General features: G+C 39.7%; 1 protein-coding gene across 1 annotated transcript; it reads left to right on the top strand.

Moving 5' to 3' along the window:
- Nucleotides 1–365: 365 nt before the first annotated feature.
- On the top strand, nucleotides 366–25171 carry crtac1b (cartilage acidic protein 1b). The gene is made up of 15 exons (XM_028468913.1): nucleotides 366–490; nucleotides 2999–3189; nucleotides 4277–4473; nucleotides 5814–5950; nucleotides 8880–9036; nucleotides 12523–12657; nucleotides 12775–12917; nucleotides 17700–17836; nucleotides 19084–19166; nucleotides 19384–19484; nucleotides 20476–20644; nucleotides 22041–22186; nucleotides 22898–22940; nucleotides 23029–23172; nucleotides 24284–25171. The coding sequence occupies exons 2-15, from the start codon at nucleotides 3005–3007 to the stop codon at nucleotides 24415–24417; spliced, it is 1911 nt and encodes a 636-aa protein (XP_028324714.1). The 5' UTR covers nucleotides 366–490; nucleotides 2999–3004; the 3' UTR covers nucleotides 24418–25171.
- Nucleotides 25172–26724: the final 1553 nt, after the last annotated feature.

The following is a 26724-nucleotide window of genomic DNA, read 5'->3' as shown; positions in this document are numbered from 1 at the left end:
ATAAACATTTCACTTTTTGTTGTAAAGTTAACACACCAGCAAACATGCATGAAAAAGAGATGTTCCAGCAGATAAACACAGAGTTCAACCTAAATAAATTAAAACGAGCAAATTTCTAACAAAGCAGAACAACTGCAGATGAATTCTCTCCTTTTTCTACAGAGACTCTCCATCCCAGTGGAGGAAGCACACTGAGCATCTCCATCCCAGCTGCGTCCCACATGACACCAGTGAACACGCCCACTCACTGATTCCCAGCTCTGTCATTGGTCGCCTGTTTGTATATCCAATGAGGGGATTGGCTGAAATCTCGCTCGAGAGATATCATAAAGCAAAGCTTTTTTTGGAAGTTGTGTAAAGGGAATAAGTGGGGGAAAACCCCTGAGAAAACCACAGCAACATAATCCTGTTCTCTTCCCCCCTTCAGCCCCCTCTCCCTCTCTGCTAACTGGAGTATTTGCGGGTCTTCTGAACGCCTCTGACCGCATCTGTGAGTACCTGAGAGTGTGTGGTGCTGAGGAGAGGATGAGAGCATCCTCCGGGCTCTGCGTGTTTGTGACGCTGCTTTTAGGATCCGCTGCAGAGCCGATTGGAAACAAAGTTTATCATCATCCCAAGAACAAGTGGAAAGGATGCACGATTATCACTTCAGGCTTTAAGATTTGCAGTTTAAGCTTCACCTGAAGTTGCACTAAAGGTTTCAGTAATGAATCATATGACATGGATATAGAGTTTACTGTTATTGTTAAAATTGTAAAAATGAGTGAGAGACCTGCATGTGTGCATTTTGTTTTATTTTATTTTAATGTAAGTTTTATGTTGATCTATCTATCTATCTATCTATCTATCTATCTATCTATCTATCTATCTATCTATCTATCTATCTATCTATCTATCTATCTATCTATCTATCTATCTATGTATCTATCTGTCTATCTATGTATCTATCTATCTATGTATCTATCTGTCTATCTATGTATCTATCTATCTATCTATCTATCTATCTATCTATCTATCTATCTATCTATCTACAAACTTATCTAAAATCTGTTACACACTTTATTTGAAACTGTTTAAACAACTTTTAATCTTTTTTTTTGTAGTGTAAATTGATGCATAAAGATAGAATGCTGTTATTGTGTTGAGTTAAATATAGAATTACATGACTATTTCTTGTTATCCAAGTAAAGTGTAACATTAAGGGGCATTTATTACACTATGGGTGTGTGTTCTGCAGTAAAGGGTGTCCTTCAGGGACACAAAAAAAAAAAAAGCATCCGTAGGTGTGTGCTTGAAGATGAAGATGTTGCTGGTTCTTTGTCGCAGTGTTATCAGACAGGAACGCTCAAGCCCATGCTGATGTTGCACACCGGTATAATGTTCCCTTAATGCCAGTAATTATGAATTAAATTCACTAATATTTTGTGACTTGATTTTATTTTTATTTTTTCCCAGATAGATTTTCCGAGGCTTGTTGTCATTTCAGTGAATGTGATGCTTGCTCTGATGCCCCAGTCAACGCATCAAATGCTTTGCACATTCATGCATTAAATTAGCACATCACAACTTCACTTGATGATTCTAAGGAGATAACCGTGGTCTTTACTGCAGTGAATGTGAAGACACGACTGGATTATATGTATTTTTTCAAGATTTAACTCAAATATCCAAAATCTATTAAGTGCCTCTCAAGTAAACATCATTTTAATACAAATCCTGAGAGAAAAAATGCAGATAAAAATATGTAAATATATTTGGTGGGATATGTTTAAATAAGTGATGCAAAAACCTGCTCTTTTGCAGTTTGCTCACAACTCCTCATTTTCTTTTCTTTTAACTTTCTGTGCTCTGGAACTTTCTTACTCATTTGTCATCACATCCGTCTGCTTGAGGCAAACACCTGCTTCATCTCGCACCTCCAGTGTTGTTAATTAACCCTTTTTATCTAACAGCCATGGTTTCTCCAGCGTGTGTTATCACAGCATCTCCTGCCTGGAGAGCAGGCATCGCTTCCTGGCCATATTATGCATGCGTCAATGGATGAGGCTCCCTGTCTCTGTCAATGGGTTTTTTCAGGGTATTACTCAAACAGAACTGGATTTTTTTTTTTATCGTAAATTGAATTGTTCTTGTTGATGTTAAAGAGCCATACATCATCCAAACACTTGGTGTAGACAGGGGAGAATCAGTAGCAGTATATGGAAACCAAGTTGGGGTTGTGTCAACAGCAATATACAGGTGCGACATAGACTGTGTTCATAAATCCACAGGCAGAGATCATATTGTCAGAATCTAAATGCCATTGTGTGAGTGTAAAATTGGTTGTGCTGACGGTGAGCTTTTTATTTGAGCTCTGGGAAGGTGACCTTTCTCGTTTCACTCTTTCTTTCCTCTGTTCTCCACCTATTTTACTGCTTTTTTCACCCCCGAGCTTGGGAATTCCTCAACAATTCCTCAGTGTTTCTATCTGCTTACGGCTAAAGAGACTGTCATCCTGCACAAAGATTTTTTTTTGTTTTATTTTATCACGCTTTGAAAGAGAAAGTAATCCGCCAATCTGAGAGTTTGGCTCTGTTGTATCTTCAACACTCACTCGGCCTCTATAGCTGATGCTCTACCCTATGTATGGATTTTCTGCCCCTGTAATTCCTCCTTCCTGTCTGCATGTGATGGGTTGTTCAGGTCTGACCCCGCAGAACACGGCTGATTGGAGTTGTATATCTTCATCTTTATGCTCGCGTATTGCAGTAAGTTCTGCCAACGTTGTTCGCCTTCACAATTGATTCTGACGATTAGCGACAAACGCGTGTGTTGCAGGTTGAAAAGGTCGACGACGTATACTTTTTTATTTGAGCTGCATGTGTGGGAGCCAGTTTAGATGAAGTGAAGTGTTTTTGTCCGCTTGTGTGTCATGTCGTTTGTATGTCACGGTTAGGGTGAGGCCTTTCATTTCATTTTCTTCGATTTTGTGTGGAAAACATTGTGTTTTGTCCCTCAGGTTAGGATGTTGTTGTGGCTGCTTCTTAACCTGCCTGCCCTCCGTATGGCACAGCGATCAGAACCGATGTTCGCAGCAATAACCAAAACTGTCCTCCCCCCGGACTACGAAAACAACCCCACCCAGCTGAACTACGGTGTGGCCGTCACCGACGTGGATGGGGATGGAGATCTAGAGATATTTGTCGCTGGGTGAGCACAGCAGTGTTTGGAAAACGAAGCATCTCAAAACTAGAGATTCCAGTCCTTGAATCTCAGTTATTGTGGTACTTCCAAGTTTTTATCACAGTTACAGCTCTTACTTTAAACACATACAAAATAAATCCGTGTCCCCATCCAAAGGTTGAAGTCTAAGGCCGAAAAGTTGAAAGATGATAGTGAGAGATGGGACGGGTGCCCTGGAGCTCACTCAACCAGTGAAAATGGATGTGATTGAATAGAGTGCTATTGATGGGAACAGTTTTACCAGAGAGGCAGCAATAAATTTCCCAAGGCTTAACAGAATATAGATGAACCAAAATGACCCAGCTTAATAAATGCCATTTAGGCAAAATACCCTGTTCAGCAGGTATCCCCAGAGAAGACATCATCCCTAAAACTTATCGAGAAAGTAATTTAATTTGCCATTAGAAGAGAATTTGAACAGGTTGCTCTTCCATAGCAATGAAACCAGATTGTAGGAGAGCAGCAGTAGGCGAGCACAACAAGGTGACACAATCAAAAGCTTCCATAATTAATTTGTAATCATGTTTAAGGTATCTTTAATTTCACTGCTTGATCCTTTCAGAGACAACACTATGGTAATCTAATGGTAGCTTCAGATAAAGGGTCTGGGAGGTTAACTGTGTTTTAACACTTAAAGTTTTAGCATTGGTTTTAATAGAAAGCTTCAGTGTAAATAAACAATACTTTTTTGTTCTTTGTGTTTTCTAGAAAGAAGCCAGGGCTGCACGATTATGGCCAAAATGATAATCGCGATTATTTTGATCAATATTGTAATCACAATTATTTATCATATTAATGAAAAATCTGTGTTTTTAATGCACTACTTTTAAGCAAACAATATGTATTAAGCTTTAAAATTAAGTTATAATTTAAGAAATGGCAGACGATCAGGTTAATTTAATTGTGGCAACCAAAATTATGATCACTAATACAATTTGATTAATTGTGCAGCCCTAGAAGAACCAGTTGCAAAAAAAGAAGTCTCTCTCTTATATATAATATATATTTTTTATCCTGCCATCATTCAAAAACAATTGATTTTTCCTTTTAACAGATACAATGGTCCAAACCTGGTGCTAAAGTACGACAAGCAGAGAAAAAGGCTCATCAACATCGCCGTTGACAACCGCAGCTCGCCCTTTTACGCCCTGAGAGACCGTCAAGGCAATGCCATTGGAGTGACAGCGTGTGACATTGACGGAGACGGACGGGAGGAAATTTATGTCCTCAACACCAATAACGCCTTCTCTGGTACAGTGCATGCTCACACCTTCCTTTTATTCTTAAAAGCAAGAGGAATTACTTTGCAAATATCAGCCTTTATCTAACTCTAGCCATGATCTGATAACGGATAAACTTTGTGCTGCTATTAATCACGCTGAGAGCTTTGGAGCTCACAGAACTACAACAAAACTCCTACCCTTGATCAGTTTCATAAAAACTCCTGCACCCCATCCCTCACTTGCTCCTAACCAGGGTTGGGGTCAATTACATTTTTTCAGACACTATTACGTCTTCAATTATCCATGTTTAATTACAATTCAATGACGATTACAGTGACCAGCATTTTATTCCAATTACAATTAAGTTACAGAAAGTCAATTACAATTGCGTTCTGAATCACTAAAGTTCAATTACATTTAATCACAATTACTGAGTCTGAAATAAATAACCTAATAAAAGTGAACCTTCCTCCTGTGTAAGCTTTCTGTTAGCATCTTATGATAACAGGTTCTTAATCAGCTGTAAAATACACTAAAAACAAATATCTATCATCTAATTTCTCACCTTTCCACATTGCACTCTCACCTTAAAACCGTCGACTCTTCTCCACCCCTTCCACCGTCCCACCCTGACTCTCTCTTCCCTGTTCCCTTCCCCCCATCTAGGTGTAACACTGCCCTCTCTTTTCATATTCTCCCTTTAATAAATTATTTCTTACACTTCCTTAGGGAGGGCTGGTGATGGTCACATTCATGCAATAAAACACATTCATTTATTTAATTGTAATAAAAAAAAAAATCATGCATTGCTGTTGTAAAAAGATTGCACTTCATGTAGTGTTGACCTTCGGCAGCATGTGCAGACTAGGCAAAAGTACAAATAAAAATGACTTTCCTATCTATTGGTTACATTGTTAAGCTTCCTAATCAGTGGAAATATAGATTTTACTATACCCCTCGATTTCAACTTTTTAAAATGGTAAAATGTGGTAAAGTTTCATATGAAACATATTTTAATAGTTGTCAACTACATATGTATAGAACTGTATCGTGGTTCCCCTGCTTTGCTTTAAAATAAAATTGACATTTTTAATAGAATTTTCATGGCAATCACAATTGCATTGTGAATTATCTATCTCAATAACAATTTAATTATGATTACTACAGCACAGGTTTCTTAAATTACAATTACAATTATAATTACGCCATTATTGTAATGAATTTATCAATTAAGTGATTACAATTAAAATTTACCCCAACTCTGCTCCTATAGCACAGCGTCCTGCTCTTCAGTCTCCCACCATCCTTGTACTTTTGATGCTATTCACTCTGTTCACTCTACTAAACAAAGTATTACTTTACCTCAAGGTCGAGCAACATATTCTGACAAGCTTTTTAAGTTTCGTAATGGCCGCTTCGAGGATCTGCTGAGCGATGACATCAATGAACACAGAGATGTGGCCAACCCAATGGCCGGGCGCTCGGTGGCCTGTGTGGACCGAAAGGTAAAACACGCACAGGCGACCATCGCAAAGTAAAGTATTTATGGGCATCTGTACCACAAAGAGACAAAGAAACTCGTAGAAATCCCACCAGAGTGTGTCCGACGCACATGCACGGGTGCGTCTGTTTGTTTTCCAGTGATAACTCATAGCCTGCCTACGCCGCCCTTCTCAGCATGTGCTATGACAGTTCATTTGGGGGAATGGTTTGCCATTTTCTCTCTTCTGTCCATCGCACTAGTGTAATTACAGAAGCCAGGGCTCGTTTGTTTTATAGAACATCGTACGAGGGGAGGAGTGATGACTACACACTACTGCTTTTCTGCCTCTAGCACTTTCGCCCCTCGTAGCTTCCTTCGCCATTGTTTTTTCTCTCCTCCTGTTGACTTTCTTTTTTCTCCCAGACTGACACGTTCAGGCTTTCTCTCTCTTATCTTAACACACATGCAGGCAGTTTCACCTGCAATCACAGAAGGGGATTGAGTAGGTACTATTAGCAAAGGAAAAGTAAGAAGTACAATAATATCCTTCAGCCGAGTGCTGATAGGCTGTGCAGTTGCCAAACTGATTGGACAGATATCTGCTTACAATGGCATAATTTTCTCGACATGAAGCCAACGCCCTGATGTGTGCTCTTGCATGCTCGTTCCAGCAGACTGACGAGGAAGAACTCATTTTCCATTTGCTGAACAAGTTGTATTCGAACATCTAAAGGTTACACAAGCCAAAACTAAAAGGCCCACTATACACCAAATGGCTAATGCGTTTGTTCTCTGTTACTCATAAATAAAGTGTTATCTTTTAGGAGAAAGATAGATTTGTCATGAAATAGTTTGGCCCCAGTCTCCTTTAAAGTGACATTAGACTATTATTCTTTCTCAAACTGATAAAGGTGACTCGTTGATGGGTTTCACATCAGACTGACTGATTGTTTTTATTTGATCTGCCACACAGGGTGAATAAGCAGATGTAAAAACACTGAATGACTGATGACTGAAATCTGTTGAATTCATAGATAGGATTATTTAATTTCTAAAAATAAAAGTGAGAAAGCAAAACTAGAGGTGATAGCTTTTTTTTTTTTTTTTAGGTTTCAAGATTGATGTAAATGGTTTGCAGACCTTGCATTGACACACACTGTGCCGGCGCGCATGTGTCACCATTCACAATGCTAATCCTAGTGACACAAATTAGCCTTGGGTGAAGACTTATTGAAAAATCATTGACTTTTACGTTTGTTAAGTAACTGCTATTGGCCTTCAGGACTGCCACTGCCAGTGTGGTTCATTTTGTTTTTGTCACGTTGTGTGTTTGTGTGCGTGCTTGCTTTATGCGTGTGTGCAAAACCCACTCCTCCCAACGAATGACACCTGATGGCAGTGAAATCAACCAGCCTGATTTACTTTGCCTGTCTCCTAAGAGTATAGTAAGTGTAACATTAATGGTGAAAATGTGCGATTGTGCATGCGTGCATGTGTTTGTATTGATTGAAATATGTTCAGCCTGGTGGGAAAGCTCATTGAAATCGAGTGTGTAGTCTATTAGTGTGGTTCCGTCTGTGAGTTTGTGTCTGCAGGGACTCTCACTGATAATGGAGTGTGAAATTAATCTCCAAAGGTAGGCAGAGAGAGAGAGAGAGAGAGACTAAGGGCCGTATTCTCCCACGTGAGTAAGTCAGAAAAGCAGCGTAGTGGTGCTGTTTTTGGCTGCTATTCTGCTCATGCACTTAAGTCAGTCGCTGCGTACCTTGATCCCAGTTACGCCCTTTGGGCGGAGCAACCCTGAAATGTGGGTGTTCCCATTCAAATCTGACCTCACGTGCATTCTCCTGGTGGCTGAAGTTATTTTCCCCTTACCGCGATTCTGAACCTTGAATAAGTGCAGCGCCCCACAAAGGTGAAACATTATATTGCACTAATCTGTTAAAACCGACACTGTCACAGTGATGGTGGTGGTGGTGGTGGTGGAGGGGGTGTGCAGTAACACAAGCACGCCAATGGGTTGACCATCAGCATTTCTAATATGTCCACATTTACCAGTTCTAGATGGGACAAAATGTGTTACATTTCATTATAATTTACCTGATGTCCAACTAATTTCATACCATGTCCAACGTAAAGCAACAGTTTGATCCACTACAGATAAATAACAAGTGAAACGTTGTTAACAGATGACGTCTAATGAGCGCTGATCATTTCTGAATGCAGGAATGTAAGAAGTAAAAAAAATAAAAACTCAGGTTTTCCACACAAACAAATATTAATCTGTTGTTAGTGTGAGAGGGAAAAAAGACATTTTAACTGTGGCTCGGACACAAAAATGTGTCTGATCCTCACACTCCAATAATCTGATCAAATCAGCATCTTATGTCGTTTTCCATGAAGGTTTTTCAAATTAAAAGTCTGCTTTCAAGTGTTAGGAAAACTCCATGCTTCGTGATTTCCAGATAGCCAAAAAAGACATCATGGCCCAGTCCGCCTCCATGGCTTCAGACAGCCTTCATTCACAGACTTACACAGGGTGGGCGTGTCACGGAGGCTATGCGCATGAGATAGGCGCATTAAAAAAGGAGCTTAAATCCCGACCGGAGAATACGGCCCTTAATGAATGAAGGAGTGAAAAACAGATTGAGTGACCATAGATAGATAGATAGATAGATAGATAGATAGATAGCTTTTAACAAAATTTAACCTAAGATAGACCTGAGGCCATAAGATTTAGTTTAATATACTGATTTTGGATTAGTTTGAAAAATCATTATTAGTCATTATTGGCAAAATTTCAAAAAATCACATCTCTGTTTCTTCCAAGCCTTTAAAGTGTGAAAGTGCAAAGAGGAGATTAGCGTTCTCGTGTTGACATTGCAGTATTAATAGAAATAATTCCCTGTGAAATATTAGTGCCATTGTAACAAATATTTGTACTTGCACAGGGCACAGGACGATATTCCATCTACATCGCCAACTACGCCAGTGGTAATGTAGGTCCTCACGCACTCATAGAGATGGATGAGGCAGCGAGCGACCTCTCTCAGGGGGTCGTTGCCCTTTCCAATGTGGCGGAGCAGGCTGGAGTCAGCAAGTTCATCGGTAGGTAAAGCATATGTCTGCATGCGAGCATAGAGTTTAGGTCTGTGCATCGGCTTCATTAGACCTTCACTGTGATTTATGCAGACATCTATACAGGAACATATGCATGTTGTACCCACAGAGCCTGAAATATTGGACCTTAGTTGATAAAAGGAGGTTGACAGAGGGCGACCAAGAGTGTGCTGGAGTCGTGCCAGCCGGAGAAAGTGTAAAAGGGAAAGGAAGAAAGAAAGAGAACATGGGAGCACTTTTTAGCTCTGTCAGCTGTTTACTACAAAGTCATGTGGAGCGAGAGGGAACAATGACACTCACATGCACTAAAGAGGACAATTCAACAACCAATAGATGGCATTGATCGTGGCCTCGTCAGGGCTTTTGGACGCCACTTTGGATATTTTGTGCCACAAGCTTCGTTGGACAGTCACCGATCAGTGGGTTTTATAGATGGATCTCAATCAGCATCATTCATTGTAACACACACACTCATTTACCTCAACTCTGAGGTAGAAGGAAAGGGGCCATTTAAGATGATTTGTGTGTAGTTTGTGTATTTCAGTTCAATGCAACTTTATTTGTATAGCGCAAATTACAACAAAGTCATCTCAATGCGCTTATCAAAATACAAGCATCAGCAACAGTGGAAAGAAACGACTCCCTTTAACAGGAAGAAATCTCCAGCAGAACCAGGTTCAGAGGTGGCAGCCATCTGCTTTGACTGGTTGGGGTTAGTGGACTGGAGGACCCACAGAACAGGATAGAGAGATAGAACATCAGAGTGTCTCAGACTAGTTGAGCTGTGAACCCCAGATCAGGAACTGCCATCATCAGCTTCACGACACCTTAAACAGAGCAGAGAGAGAAGGACGAGGAGAAGACACTGACTGTAGAAAAACATGATACACTTTAATCAAGTCAGCCTGCCTTGACCTTGGGCCTCACTCCCAGTGGCCTAGTCAACACTTATTAAAAAGGTGGCGAATTTCTTCCCGTTTATTGGTAAGCTAACAGCGACTCCAATGTCTGTAAATGCGACCGTTTACAGACGAGCCCTTGTCCGCTCTAGCGGTTAGGTTATGTTATGATTCAGTAATGGCTTAATGATACTACACTTCTTGACAAAGAAATAAACATAAATCCAAGGATTGCTTAAAAATATATATATTTATATTATAATTACTTTCTTATTTACTAGCCAGCCACCACTTAAATCGGGTACTGAGAAATTTTATATTTAAAATAATGTAAGTTGAAATCAAATTTGTGTTTTCTCGTGTCTTTGAGTCTTTGCACTTTTTCAATTGGTTCTGCTGCTGCCTTCTTTTTTTTTATCGTCCCTTTTGGTTTTGTTTGTGAATTGATTGATGTTCAGTTAATGTGGGGACAGGGAAAGTCCTTGCCTTGTCTTTTGTTCTGGCTCGTTCTGTACAGGGTCACAGTGGTTGCTGAAGGACCCCCCCAATGTGTTGCATGACTCAAATTAAAAGCATTTAAATTAATAATAATGATTAAAAAAAAAAAAAAAATACCCACAGCCTGTAGTTGGAGACCATAACCCCATTTTATGTCAGACTTTTTGGTCTCTTTCTGACAATCGAGCTTAACATAAAAACAACAACCACAAAACAAAAGCTTATCGGACTTATTTAACTTAATTCCAGGATGTAAAAAAAAGTGATTTTGTTTTTTTTTTTAATTGTTAAAACAGAAATCTCAGTGATACTTTTGTCTAACTATTCTTGACCTTCTGGCTTTTATGCCTTTGATATGGGTGATGACTTTTAAGCCCTTTACATGCAGGACGTCACCTGATCCACAAGAGGGGCAGTGTGAGCTGGCTCTGAATTAATGTGGATGATGTACGGTGGGTAACTCTATCATCAAACTGCCGTAAATCAGAGCATAGGGACAGTGAGAGAAGTTGTATATCTTATAGTTACAGATCTCCAGAGAGACGTTAGTGTTTTATGGCCTTAAGGGCCGAGTGATATTTGTCTGCAGTGATGGAGCCAACCAGTAAATCAGGAGGAAGTCCATGACTCTCAGCACTTGCTGCATCTTGGAAGGGCAATCAAAGCCCTTTCAACAAAAGGTTTAAACTCTGCTGCTGGGAGAGGAAACAGTCCATGACTTTACTTTTTTAGGAAGTGTTGAAAGTTATTCTTTAATAGTGATGAACAATCAGCAGAAACCTTTCAAAACACATGTGTCAAACTCAAAGTCTGGGGGCAAAATCTGGCCCTTTAGAGCATCAAAATTTGGCCTGCTCGAGAAAGTAAAAATTTTGTAAAAAACATGAAAAAATTTTGTAAAAAACATGAAAAATGTTGTAAAAAACATGAAAAATGTTGTAAAAAACATGAAAAATTTTGTAAATGTAACTCATTCAGTTGTACATATCTCAGCCCCTCCAAAACACAAATTCAATTAAAATCTACAATATTTGCAGAGCTTAGTTTTCAACTTATATCACATGATGGATGTCACTTTTAATCTCAAATTGTTGACAGAACTCTCAATTTTTCCAAACTCTGGCAAAATCTTCATCAAATTATTCTGCAAAATTTCCCAAAATCATGGACTCACATACTTAATCATTTTTTATCTGGAAGTGCAAACCAGGGCACATTATTGTTGAATTTGCTTATTTTTCCCCCTAAAATCTGTGGCCCACTTAAAGCTGCTATCATGAGTTTCTGAGAGAACGTCTCGATGTCCCGCCTTCAACAGCTCTACTTCCTCCCCTGCCTCTGCCAATCTACTAGAAGCTACACTTCTACGTTTGTGCATGCAACATAGCAAAGTCGCATAACTACAGAAACTACACATTTATTGTTAGAGTGCCATAACTTTTGATTAAAACATGTTTAATACCTGTCCATGAGAAATTTTGCTAAATCTTGGTCCGTTCGGAATCCTTTTATAAGCAGCAAGTCCCTCCTACTCTGAAAAGCAACTCTGAGATAAATTCTGTTGCGGTTAGAAAGACGTTTATCCCCAAGCTCTCTACTCAGACTTTTCTTTTGTTTTTTGGTAGAAGCTTTATACGTCGGCAATCGTGGAATGGGTAACTTTGGAGTTTCGGAGCGCTCCTCCATGACTCAGAGTGATGCTTGCTTGAGAGGCGCTGCGTCGTTTCCGTGCACAGTTTATGCAGTACGCACATTCACTTTGATTGACAGTCCTTACTCCAGGAAGTCGAAGCCTATTGGCTGGATGCACTCGGCGATTGTTTCCATTTGTATAGGGGTCTATAGGACAAAGAATGGACTTATATACATTAATGTACATGAATGACCACCGGCAGTAGATCATAGTAAAAGATTAGTTAGGTAATTTTTTGCATTTCAAAAGAATGATACATAAACAAAGATTTCTCAGAAACTCCGGATACCAACTTTATGTTCTTAGTGTTACTAATACTTGCAGAAAACATTACTTTATTTTATAAACCTGCCTGATTTACTTCATCAGTCTGCGTCTGTGCAGGAGGGAGAGGCGTTGTGGTTGGACCCATCCTCAGTCAGACACTGTCCGATGTGTTTTGTGACAATGAATATGGGCCCAACTTCCTGTTCAGGAACAATGGAGATGGAACTTTCACTGATGTGGCACAGCAGGCCGGTGAGAAAAAGCAGTGGAGTTTAAATTGAATAATTCAGTTTCTTTTTCCACCCATTTGTTTAAAGAACAAACAATGTACGCTGTTGTGTAACCGTGCATGTTATTGTATCATTTAAGGTGTGGAGGACCCCATGCAGCATGGCAGAGGGGTGGCTTTGGCTGACTTCAATCGTGACGGTAAAACAGATATTGTATACGGGAACTGGAATGGACCTCATCGTTTGTACATACAACTGAATAACCGCAAACAGAAGTTTAAGGTAGGCACTAATGCACTTCCTTAGTGTTTAACAACCGTATTTCCCTATTAGTATTAGAGTTTGTTGGTGTGGCTCAGCTGGATTCCTACATTTACCAAATATAATTTGCTTATATTAACTGGGGAGCACTTTGTCAGTTGTCAGTGTGAATGAATACACCTTGAAGTCAGCAGGTTAATTAAAGCCTTAAACTATCCAAGCATGATGTCACACATGACTTACAGGCACACGAAACATCATCTATTTGATATTATCAGCTTTCAAGTCACATTTTTTACCCTGTAATTAATGTTGGGCACACCAACGCATTAGATTTAGTTAATTCAGAATTCCCTTAATCATGATTAAAAAAAAAAAAAAATTAAGGTTGATGATGCAGGAGATATTGATAATAGGTCTCCTGTTGCTATAGCAACACTGTTTCCTCTCCTCTGTAGGTAGAGCTGTATGTCAAATACAGACATGGGATGACTCATTTGACTGACATTACTGTGTTAGAGCCTTAGCTAAGTTAGCATCGTGTTAATGTCGCGTTACTAGTTTGTTTGAGGTGCGATAATGACCTTGCCTCACATTGAGCGTAAAAAATAGAAAATGTTTTTTTTCTTCACTTTAAAGGTCCTATGTCACCCATCTACATTTGCTCTAAGAACCACAAAAACACATTATTGCGTTTTTTTTTTCCCCAAACTCGCCTGTTTTCCAGAGTTTTAGCCCCTGAAAAGTCACTTTCTGAGCAACTCTACACAAACAGACTGATTTGTGGCCGACTTATGCATATTCATGAGTGGGCGTGTCTATAGACGGGACACTGACTTCCTCCTCCCCGCACGGTGACGTAAGGCCAGAGGACTGCCCGCCCTCCTCCCACCCACTCCGTAGCCGAGTTCATGCTGCTTTATAAACACGAGAGACAAAGCATGGGGGTGGGGCGTTCACCGGTACATACATAGACTGTAGAAAATACATACATAGCACTGAGCGAAGGACGCTGAAATGCTCACCTTTGTGGGCGTGTCTGTTTACATGTCAATCACGGCAGAGAGCTTCCTGGAGGCGCGGCTTCTCCAGCTCAGTGCCAAGTCAAATTCGTCATCAAAGTGGGTACGCGTCATCAAATTGCAGTGAGGTGTTTGGGCTCACCCTGCAGGAAGAAAGGAGCAAAACACCCTGAAACTAACGATTGAGGGAATCAATGAAAAAAACACTTTGGGCATGTGTATGAAGCCCAAATAGCACTTTTATGATGTTTAAAGCACAGAAAAGTCCATTTAGCTTAACATGGGCCCTATAAGAACTTTATTATTACTGTTATGCATTTTATTTTTTATTTTTTTTACCTTTTTCAGTCACCCTGAATGTCTAAAAATTCCCAACATCACCAGAAAGTGGCTAGAGTGGTCAGAAAAGCTAATATATAAAGTAAATATAGTGACAAAGTTGCTAAATTGGCCACACTGCTGTAGCTTATGTGTTGAGTAGTTTACAACTCCATTGAGCTAAAGTGAAAAAAATCAATCCATAATTCTCCACTGATAGTTAATAAAACTTCTCTAAGCTTCTACAGATCTTCCTGTTATTTTGATGAAAATTTTAACAACAATCAAAGAACAATGCAAATATATTTTTTTAAACTGTAGCAATAAAAGCTTGAATAAATTACTGTATTATGATTTCCATCAACGATCATGTAGTAGATCTTCATTATTTACTTTCTGTGTTAAATATTGAGTTTTTTTGCACATTTTTCAGGCTAACATGCACTTTAACTACCAAAGGCAAGTCCTTCCTCTTTCAGCTGAAGACCTGATTCAGATCAGTGATCAGCTGGAGATACTATGGTCTTTCAATTAAACAGAGTTATTTCCCAGTTTTTTTTTGCACACAAATCTCTAACTAAATACTCTAGGGATACTTTTAGTGAGTGAATATTTAACAAGCAGTCATTAAGTAGACCAAAGGGCCTCTCACTCTCGTGATTTTAATCTGTACCAGTTGCAGCTGCTGTCGCGATAAAATTTAACTGAGCACTTGCTGCGCTATATTTTACACATCATCAATGAAACAACAACAAGCAGCAACACAGAAACAACACCTCTCTACTATCGCTGGGAGTCCGCACACCTTACAGCTCAGTAGACAGTTGGCCGTTTTAGCTGCGAAAGATATTTAAAAAGCTATTGGTGACGATTTACTCAACCATTGGCTCTACATACAACCCCATGTGAGATTACCAGCAGCATGTGTTCACATTTAAGAGCATTAGAGACAGTGATACGTGTACTTGGTGATCTATCAGTGACCAGCTGCAGCTGCGTCTTCTTTACCAAAGAGATAAACGTCAAAAGGAGGCATCTTTATAGGGGTTGAATAAGGGGTTAATGTCCACCATCGACACACACACACACACACACACACACACACACACACACACACACACACACACACAGGAAGACAAATTGAATGATGTAGTGAAGACCGTTAAATCACAAGCCCCCCCCCAACATATTTAAGACACCTTTCGCTCATGAAAGCTGACACCTCCGCTGGCCGTGTTGACCTTTGCCATGCATAATGAAGCCGTTGTATCACTTCAGTAAACTGCCAATTAAATCGGGCTGAAACAGCAGCTTGCCTGAGTGGTGGAAAGTGCCGATTAGGCCTGTTTGTGCTTTAATTAAAATCTATTGCAGAGGTTTTCTCTGCGATTGCTTTAACCCCCACTATGCGGCCTCCACCCCCTGTGCACTTGCACTTGCACTTGCACACACATAATCCTAAAATGTGATTAAGAAAAGCCTTAAGCGGAAGTGTTTTGGTTACGGCGAACAAATATTCGATGCTGGAGGTTTTATTATGATTAAAATTGATTTTACCAGCTCGCAGGTTTTGTTGTCCATTTTGATTTTTCTGAGGATTAAGTACAATTATGACATAATTATAATTTTAATTGTAATTTTTTAAATCTGTTGATGTCATAATCATAAATTAAATTGTAATTCAGTTCAGATAATTGAAATTCTATAAAAAAAATGTTAATATAATTTATTGCAAAACTGGGAAAGCGTGTTACAGTTCTATGCATGGTTTTACACATATGTAGTTAACGATTATTAAAGTATGTTCCATATCAAGCTTTTTCAAATTTTACAATTTAAAAAATTAAATAAATAAATCGAGGCGTATAGACAAAAAAAAAAAAAAGACTCAGATGCCCACAAATTAAATTAAAAATAATAAAACCTAGATTTTCATTGATTTGCGAACCTAACAAGGTGACCAATACATAGGAGAGAATTGAAATGATAGATATTTGTTTTTAGTGTATTTTACAGCTGATTTGGGAGAGATGCTAACAGAAAGCTAACATAAGGAAGGTAAACTTTTATTATGTTATTTATTTCAGGCTCAGTAATTGTGATTAATTGTCATTGAACTTTAGTAATTGAAAACATAATTGTAATTAACTTTCAAAGGATAAAAAATACTAGCAATTTATTTTGTATTTGGGGAAAAAAAATGCTGGTCACTGTTATTGTAATTGAATTGTAATGGAACGTGGATATTTGAAAACTGGTAATTGTAATTGAAAAATGTAATTGACAGCTAGCAATGGAATGTAAATGTTATTTATTTACTTTATTTCCCCTTTTTGTTGCTATAGTTTTTGTGCTTTATTGTAGCAGTTGTACTATACCTGTCCTCATGGTGTTTACTTATGGCCTTAGCCAGTCATCCCTTCTCCTTCACCTGAGAAGAACAAGGTCAAGCTGAGTGGTCCCCACCCCTGAAGGTTTATGAGCCTTATAATTAAAACAGGGAGTAAATACTGGAGAGAAGAGAAGAGAAGAGTCGCTCTATAACTCTTTTTTTTTTTTTTTTGACTTACTCCGGTGTCACTGGAGCAGGGTGATATCTGTTACTTTCTCATCCAAAAAATCCTACGGTGTTGCAGAATGTCTTTGATCTCATGGGCCACAGATTTACTGCGTGTCCTTCCAAAGAAGCTAAAACACTGATAGGCTACTTTGTTTCTAACATACCGACTGAACAATGATTATGTTTGTGGTCAAGTGGCTCAGTTAAGTAAACCTACATGAATATTTTCTTTAAACACAGAGGTGAAAGCAACAAATTACAAGTATTCGCTTTACTGTAATTGAGTTGTTTTTTTTGGGTACTTGTACTTTTTTGAGTATCTTTCTAAATCAGTAATTTTACTTTTTTTTATTTTTTTATTTTTAAGTACGTTTTAAGAGGAGTAAAGTCATTTGTTACATTTCGACTCCCAACCGTTACTGAGTAAATCATTATTTTTCATCTATTGTTTTAAAATGATCAAATAGACATTGTAAAACTACAAAAAATTAAATAACCAGACAACAATCAAATGCATCACATCGTAGCCGACAGACCAGACTAAATGTGATGCACGGCGCCAAAACAGCAGTGAGTGTCAAGTCAGTGTAATTGGTTTCATTATAACCTTTTATTTTTTTTACAGATGCCTTTGTGGAAAATGAATGAAGTTCCAATTGTGCATGATTATATCTCTTCCTTTTTAAGTTCATACATTAGATTTTACTGTATGCGAGGGAACCGTGGCAAGATTTATGAATGCATTATTTTACTATGAGTCCTATTTAATTGAGCTACTTTGTACTTGTACTTGAGTATTTTATGAATTATGTACAATTTCAATCAAGTAACAGTAATTCTACTTGAGTATGGTATATCAGTACTCTATTAGTACTTTATTGTTGAGACTTTCTGTCTAATCAGGACATCGCATCCCAGAAGTTTTCCATGCCGTCCCCGGTTCGAACAGTGATTGCAGCAGACTTTGACAATGACAACGAGCTGGAGGTCTTCTTTAATAACATCGCCTACAGAGGCCCGTCTGCCAACCGGCTTTTTAGGTGATAACACTCAAACACACACACACACACACACACACACACACACACACACACACACACACACACACACACACACACACACACACACACTCCGATTCACACATTTTTACACTTATTTTCCACAAGTGCGGCAGTAAGTTTTAATTGCACTTGGATCATGAGTTTAATGAACACCTCTTGCATCTGGATTTAATATTCTGAAGCAGAACCTTGGAGCTGAGAGGAATTTAAAATTGCCATCCAAGGACTCTTATCTAGTCTGGCATCCCGCCTCCCCCTCCACACATGAGTGAATCTTTCATTAAGACAGTTTTAGGCCTCTTATTGGCTCATGGTTTGGCTTCCTCTTTAGATAATATTAATGAGCTCAGTTCTTAAAATGTAATTCATGATACATATCAATTGTAAGTCCTTAATGTCATAATGAACTCATCCAGTTTGAATAAATATTTCATCATAGTAGACGAATAAAAACAAGATTAAAACTCACAATGGATGGTAGAAACTCTTGTCCTGCGCACACAGGTCAATGGAATCAAATATTGTGCTGCTTAATTCAATACCAGTGGTCGATAAATAGCTTAGCAAAAAAAAAAAAAAACATGCAACAGGCAGTGTATGCTGGTATTAGATTAAAAAAGTGAAGTATAAGGAAGTTTGGCTTGTTATATAATGTCTCAAGGGAATTGAAATCATTTTAGCAAGAAAATTGATTTTGGCCGGTCAAAGGTCACGCTGAAAAAAGTAGGAAAACCACATTAAACTCAGCATTAAATTAGAAATATTAACCCGAGACGTGTTTTGTTCTTGTCTAAAAAACAAGCAAGAAAGGAAATGATGGTGATGATGTGTATAGAAGAGTGTTAATTCTTTCATATACTGTTAATGTTAATTCTGACGAAGATGGGTTGAATAATTAAAGATGTGTTTTTGCAGCTCTCGGGGGTTCTCCTAAATATCTGAAATGACTTTCTGAACCACGACTGATAGACAAGCAGTTTATTTTTCTTCTTCAGTTGAGCTGTTTGACTAAACAGGAGCTTTATTTGATTTAAATCTAGCACCAACACCTAGCGTAGCATCTTAGACTCATTTTTTGAAAACATAGTTTTATTATCTACTTTATCATCAAATTACTTGGTCAGCTTTTTTAGCCCAAGTTTGACATTTTCTCTCTTCAGTTAGTGTAAAGTGACTTATAAACATATAACATAAGTGTTGTGGAATGAAGTCTTCTGCTTTGACAGGGTGAGCAGGAGAGAACACGGAGACCCTCAGATAGAAGAGCTAAATGTTGGAGAAGCAGCAGAGCTTGAAGGACGAGGAACTGGTGAGAACACCTGTCATAAGGTGACATAAATCACATCTGCGGTTCCGTCATCAAACCTTTAGATGGCATTAGAGCTCCACTCAGAATGTGGGAAGAAATGCATTATTCAGATTGTTCACCAACATTGGAAGGTGTTAATTATATGCCTGTCTTTCACAAAAAACATCTGGGATTGTCGTCTTCTGAGGTGTATTTTCTATCTGTGACGGATCTACAGGAGCTGTGGCCACAGACTTTGATGGCGACGGGCGTCTGGAGCTCCTGGTGTCTCACGGGGAAAGTGCAGCACAGCCGCTCTCAGTTTACAAAGTCAACCAGGTAAATGTCTGTGGACATTCTCAACAAAAACTAGCAACTCGTGTAGGGCTGGGCAATATGTATCGGGATTCAAGTATTAGTTTTCTATTTTGGCGATGTAGGAAATGACAATATCACCTATTTTGAGATATATCTATATTTTTTAGTTGTTTTTATTCATACAATCACACAGTACAAGTCACATCACACAAGTATGTAATATTATTCATAGAGTACAGTCAAACAGTGTCCATATATATTTTTATAGCTTATATTGTATTATAAACTCGTTTTAGGAGTGTCTGCTTTAGTTACTTCCCAGAACAGCGTGAAAAGCACAGTTAGATGATGGTTGTGTGCATCGTAACCCAGACCACACTACAGAACTCACTCACACGTGCTGTCCCTTATAAGAGAAAAAGCTAAAAGTGGCTCATATTGATCAGCTGTTTGTTATTAAATGTGTCTGTGTGGCATTTTGCATCAGCAAATTTAACCCAGAGTTGTCATTCTGGTAAGACTTTATTGAGTTATATATATATATATTGAGATTAATAAGGATGTCCCGATACAACATTTCCAATATGATATCGATATTGCAGCCTTGCATATCGGTCGATACTTTTTTTTTTGCTTTATAAAATAATTAATAAATTACTTGTTTTGTAGTGTGGAGTGTTAGAAAAGGCTTGATCAAATGATGTTACTCAAACAGAGAATTACAATAGTCAGCAACAGTAGGTATGAGAAAAACTGACACACATACATTTTAACCTTCAACAATTTTATATTCTACAATTGAATAAAATAAAAAATCAAAAAATCAGAGGATCCTAAAATTTGAATCTGATATTTGTTTTCAGGCTAATATTGGATCGATATCCGATATTGATATTGGATCGGGACACCCCTAGAGATTAATATTGTATATTGGCATTTAAAGAAAAAAATATTGAGATATGAGTTTTGGTCCATATCGCCCAGCCCTAAACTCTTGCCCTTCCTGCCTTAGGGGACTACAAACTCATGGCTGCGAGTCATTCCTCGCACAAAGTTTGGTGCTTTTGCCAGAGGAGCTAAAGTGGTGGTGTACACTAAACGGAGTGGACCGCACACACGGATCATCGACGGTGGCTCAGGGTATCTTTGTGAGATGGAACCTGTGGCTCACTTTGGTCTTGGTAAATCTCCACAGAATGGACCATGCCTTTTATTTTTGAACCTAATAACTTTGACTGTTAGTGGATGAGAGAGGCTTCATACCAGAGGTGTAAAGAGCACTAAAATGTCCTACTCAAGTAGGAAATTATACAAGTACAAGTAATAAGTAGCTCAATTAAATAGTACTCTAAGTAATAGTTACTATTTTTTTCACCCCCCACATTTATTTTGTTAATAAATCTTGCTTACATACAGTAAACATTTCATGTATAAAAGAAAGAGATTCAATCTTGCACAGTTGGAACTTAATTGATTTTACACAAATCCATCTTTATAATATATTTATATATATATATATATAAATTTTTTTTTTTTTTTGATGAAATAACACCAATGAATTCAATTCAAAATAAAACAATTCTCAGGCTTTAAGTATAGGTAAATGTATGAACAGTGCATTACGTTTATTCTGATTGGTCGGCTATGATGTGATGCATTTGATTATTGTCTGGTCAATTTATTTTTTGTAGTTTCACAATGATCATTGATCATTTTAAAGCAAAACATAATAATTAACTGTTGGGTGTAGAAAGTTAACTAATTACTTTACTTCTTTTAAAACATACTTAAATACAAGTAAAATTACTGCTTTAGAAATATACTTACCAAAGTACAAGTACCCATAAAAGCAATTACAGTATTGTGAGTACTTGTAATCCATTACTTTCACCTCTGCTTTATACCCAAATACATTTGTTTTCAGCAAGCAAAAAGTGGTTATGGTGTTTAGTTACACTTAAAGTTTTCGTTTATTTAGACTCATATAAGGGTGGTTTGTGCACTGCTGCTTGAAGGTCGTCTGTTCTTCTTTCTTTCCTTTTGGGACACAGTTTAAGGTCTGCTTTGCATGCCTGACCGCCCACCCACTGAGTCTGCTCAGTTTCATTGTCTAAACTAAAAGTCCAAGAAGCCCAGCGTCACAGTTTGACACCAATGTTCTCCACAAATGTCACATGAGAAAACCCATTCAAAACAGCAGCAGTAGTGCGGTGTGTGCACACCCCGCTGCTAAAGCAGAGGGTTTTGTGTGGGTGCAGCACAGGTGAAATATGCTTTGACTTTCAGGAAGCACACCTGCAGAGAGGATCGTTCAAGATCTGTTTACATTAGAAATGCCACTTTAATTAAGGGTAACAAAGGGCCTCTGGAGAGAGGTTTCTCTATGCCTGATTAAAATAGTTAATGAAGAGAGGAAAGGAGAAGAGTCTCACAGTCTGTACAAAGAAAGAGTCTTTTGAAAAGCTAAACAGGCCTCACGAAACTCAAGATAACCTACTCTACAGTATGCATGGGAATCACAAAGCCCGAGGAGGCAGTAAGGGCTACAGAGCATTCATTTGTGTCTGACCTGAACAGGTAAAGATATGGCCACCAATGTCGAGGTTTATTGGCCAGATGGGCACTCAATAGCCCGACCACTGGAGCCATCAGAGATCAACTCAGTTCTGGAGATCCACTATCCACGAGATGAGGAAGAATTCACCCCGACAGTGGAAATAGAGGTAATTTATAGTAATTCTCATAGATGATTGTTGCATGTGGGAGAACTGTTTAGTCATCAAGGCCACCTCATGAACTCCAATAAATCAAAAGAACAGCATTTTGGACTGCAGGACAAAACTAAAGTGCTTGGATTTAACACCCATAGAGAGACTGGGACCGTTGCCCGTAATCTAATCTCTGACTTTTAAGCAAATAAAGATAAAATAACTTTTCTGTTTAGGAAAAGATGGATTTTGCCCAAATCTAGGCTCACAATAAGTAAAAGGTTGTGTGCTGCAGACATGCTCTGACACATGCCTGACACGTTTCTACATACATGCCATCTATACTATCCTTATATATGTGAGTGTGTGTATATACATTAAATCTCATTGTATACATTTGTGTAACTTACTGATTTGGTGTCATTCATGTTTGCCACAGATTTCAAAGATAAAGATATGTGTATAATATTAGTTATATGGATCTATAAGAGCTGACAGGCATCAGCTGATCACCTGTCATATTTGGTTGGATGGGTTTGACTGATTGTGCGTCTGTTTGTGTTCAATTTTCAAAGCTGTCTGAAACCTATTCCACAGGTGTTCAGCTCGGTTTAGTGACTCAGCGCTTTAGCCACTGCAAATGTTAAAGCACATGAATCCATCTTCTCTTGTCACCATTTGGTGATTGATTTAACAGATTCTGGTTTCTTACTGACTGTCTTACAGTGTGGTCCTGGCTTTGCGTTGAATGAGATTGGCCGATGCATGGGTGAGACAAATCATTTCCTTATCCTATCTCACTGTCCAAAACTAAAATGTTCCCAGGTTGTTTCCTTTTTACCCTCCCTTCTCCCCAGATAAAGATGAGTGCACCGAGTTCCCCTCTGCGTGTCCCTCCGACCGCCCTGTGTGCACCAACACTTACGGCAGCTATAAGTGCCGTGCAAAGAGAAGATGCAACCAGGGATTTGAGCCCAATGATGATGGGTCAGCTTGTGTGGGTGAGTGTAGGTGGAGCCAAGAAAATTTGATGAAAAGCATTGGGAAACATAGAAATCACAAATCAGAGGTTGAGATGCATTAGGTCAGTGGTTCTCAACCTTTTCAGCCCACGACCCCCAAAATCAAGGTGCCAGAGACCGGGGACCCCCCACTGTACCTGAAGGTGGTTGAACACAGACAAGAACATTGAAGAACAGTCATGTGGAGACAGGGCCATCTATAAGGGGGAATAAAGGGGAGAGATTTTTGGGGCCCATCCATGAAGTCAGCAAAATGATGGTCCATTGTTCTATGAATCTATGATAATCACATTTTCGTCATTTATCTGAATAATATCTACTGTTATTTAGTGTGTTGTTATTTGCACCATAGTGTATAGTCATCTTAAAGCGGTAAATCCTTGTTTTAATGAGAAATAAAATTGATTAAAATGGTGGAATGTGATTTTAAAAACCACAGAAATTGGTTAAAAGTTGCAGTTTAGAGTGGCCAAAAAATGGACAGAAAAAGTGGTAAAAAGGGTTTTGCAATATTGGCTTAAAAGTGGCAGAAATGGGATGAGGGCGTGTTGAGGTAATGCAATTTTAAAAGTGGGAATAATCAGTTTAAACTGGCAAATAATGGCCACCATAAATCATGAATGTGGTTAAATTGGCAAAAATAAGCATGAAATATGGTGAAAGGAATGGGTCAACATGTGTGACATTAGGAGGGAAAAGTGGTGGAAAGGGTTTATAAGGGAAAAATTTGAGCAGAAAAGGCATTGAAATTTGATGGAGAAGTGGCAGTAATGGAAGTAATGTAGCAAAAATGCATTAAAAGGAGCAAAATCATGGGAATAAAAAGTGATGAAATTAGCTTAAAATATGGCAAATTTGGTGTAGTTGCTGAAAAAGGGTAAAAATAAGCAAAAGTGAGCTCACAATGTTAAAAAAAATACTCACTCCCAGTGTCTTGTGACCCCAAGGTTGAGAACATCTGCATTTGTCATCCCTTATGTTAATTAAAATTCCCTGAATTCCATCCCATTTTCTGCACCTTGTTATGAATAAGCTGTTTGTAGGCACGTGACTTTTTGTTTACTGGTCTTTTTTCTTTGTTTTTCTTCAGCCCAAGTGGCTTACTTTGGAGGCCATACACGATCATCGGGAGAACGCAAGTGGTTGAGCCCATCCTTATGGCCGCTCTCTTTCTCTATGCTGCCAATCATCTTTACTCACCTTCAGACAGCAGGACTGCTGTAGCTGTACCTCCTCCTTTCTACCTCTATCTACGACTCAATGGGGATTTATAGCAACTTTCAGTGAAGACTTTAAGGGAAAGAAACCCTAAAATCGCTTCTTCATAGTTTTTTGCCCTGATGCCACTTCTTCACGACCATGTGTCGCCTCCTGGCTCCTGAACCCTCTGAACTATAAAGAAATGTACAGGGTGCATGCCTGCTGGGAGGGGACAGTCACGCCTGCAGAGCCATCGCTTCATCACCTGGTACTTTATCTTTGTCAGATCTGAACTGGGGCCAGGTCAATAAGCAGAGTTGCAGTGGATGAACTCCTGCACAGAGAACCTGTGGTCCTCACCAACCACATTCAACACAGGCATGCTGTGCTGTGGCCCCCTCCATAGCTACACAACGCTGCTGTGCTAATACTCAATGTGACTTTCACTATCATTAGGAAACAGAGGAACTTCAGCTCTTCATTCTTTAGGTTTCCTTTGTTCATTATGCGTTCATACGGATGCTGACATATTGGTTAAAGGAACATTTGCCGTGTCATAAATACAATTAAATGTAATATTAAATATAATAAAAAGGTAAGTGTCATAATGTTAGTTTGAAACAGATCAAATCTGAAAACATTATGAGAAACTAAGGTTTCATCACATTTTGGAAAAAGACCAAAATGAAATCACTAGAAAGCAAAAAGCTGACGCACATTTGTACATTTTTTTAACGTTAGCCTCAAGTATTAAAATTCCAAAAGCTGTTGACATCACATCCCCTGCAATTTAAATCATTAGCATTAAATAATAAATAAATTATTCAACAGACTTTATGAAAACAACAATAAATCTGACAGTAATTACTGTAAAGGGTTTTTTTTTGGGGGGGGGGGACATTTGTGGAATGTAAAATAAAGTGTGTCTAATTTTCAGTTATTTTACTATTTCTAAACATATACATGTTGATTCTGAGATGATTTAATTTTGAAGACATAAATTGTGCTTTACATGAACAGTTGACATTCCTGAAATATCTAATTCTCTAAATATGATACAGATAATAATACACTTTAATTCAACTATACTTACATTTACTATGGCTTGACTAATTTGTCATGTTCTGTTTAGTTTAGTTATTCTGTGTCTTTGTTTTATTCTGAGTCTTGTCTGTGTTTCAGGTGTTCCTGTTTGTGGCTCCACCTCCCAGTGATGTCTGTGTGCTTGGTGGGTGATTGAGTAGCTCCCTCGTGTTTTCACCCAGGTGTGGCCCATTCCCAATCAGGCCTCCTCCACTATTTAGCTGAGTGTTTGGAGCCGGGACTGGCGGCAGGGCAGGCGGCGGCCGGGTGCGTGGAGCCGGGACTGGCGGCAGGGCAGGCGGCGGCCGGGTGCGTGGAGCCGGGACTGGCGGCAGGGCAGGCGGCGGCCGGGTGCGTGGAGCCGGGACTGGCGGCAGGGCAGGCGGCGGCCGGGTGCGTGGAGCCGGGACTGGCGGCAGGGCAGGCGGCGGCCGGGTGCGTGGAGCCGGGACTGGCGGCAGGGCGCGGGGAGCCGGCACTGGCGGCCACGTTGGCGGCTCCACGCACCCGGCCGCCGCCTGCCCTGCCGCCAGTCCCGGCTCCACGCACCCGGCCGCCGCCTGCCCTGCCGCCAGTCCCGGCTCCACGCACCCGGCCGCCGCCTGCCCTGCCGCCAGTCCCGGCTCCACGCACCCGGCCGCCGCCTGCCCTGCCGCCAGTCCCGGCTCCACGCACCCGGCCGCCGCCTGCCCTGCCGCCAGTCCCGGCTCCACGCACCCGGCCGCCGCCTGCCCTGCCGCCAGTCCCGGCTCCACGCACCCGGCCGCCGCCTGCCCTGCCGCCAGTCCCGGCTCCACGCACCCGGCCGCCGCCTGCCCTGCCGCCAGTCCCGGCTCCACGCACCCGGCCGCCGCCTGCCCTGCCGCCAGTCCCGGCTCCAAACACTCAGCTAAATAGTGGAGGAGGCCTGATTGGGAATGGGCCACACCTGGGTGAAAACACGAGGGAGCTACTCAATCACCCACCAAGCACACAGACATCACTGGGAGGTGGAGCCACAAACAGGAACACCTGAAACACAGACAAGACTCAGAATAAAACAAAGACACAGAATAACTAAACTAAACAGAACATGACATAATTATAATTTCCAGTTTTTTTCTTCAAGATATGTTGGCAGCCAATGTAATGGAACACCTGAGTTGAAATGAAATATTTAAAAAAAATGGTAAAACAAGTTCAACCCAGCCAGTCACCAAAGCTTTTCCCCCGTTATGAATGGATGGTTCTCAAAAAAGGTTATTGATC

The sequence above is a fragment of the Gouania willdenowi genome, chromosome 15 (assembly GCF_900634775.1).
Source record: "Gouania willdenowi chromosome 15, fGouWil2.1, whole genome shotgun sequence".
Taxonomy (NCBI): domain Eukaryota; kingdom Metazoa; phylum Chordata; class Actinopteri; order Blenniiformes; family Gobiesocidae; genus Gouania; species Gouania willdenowi.
This window is presented reverse-complemented; position numbering and strand designations above follow the sequence as displayed.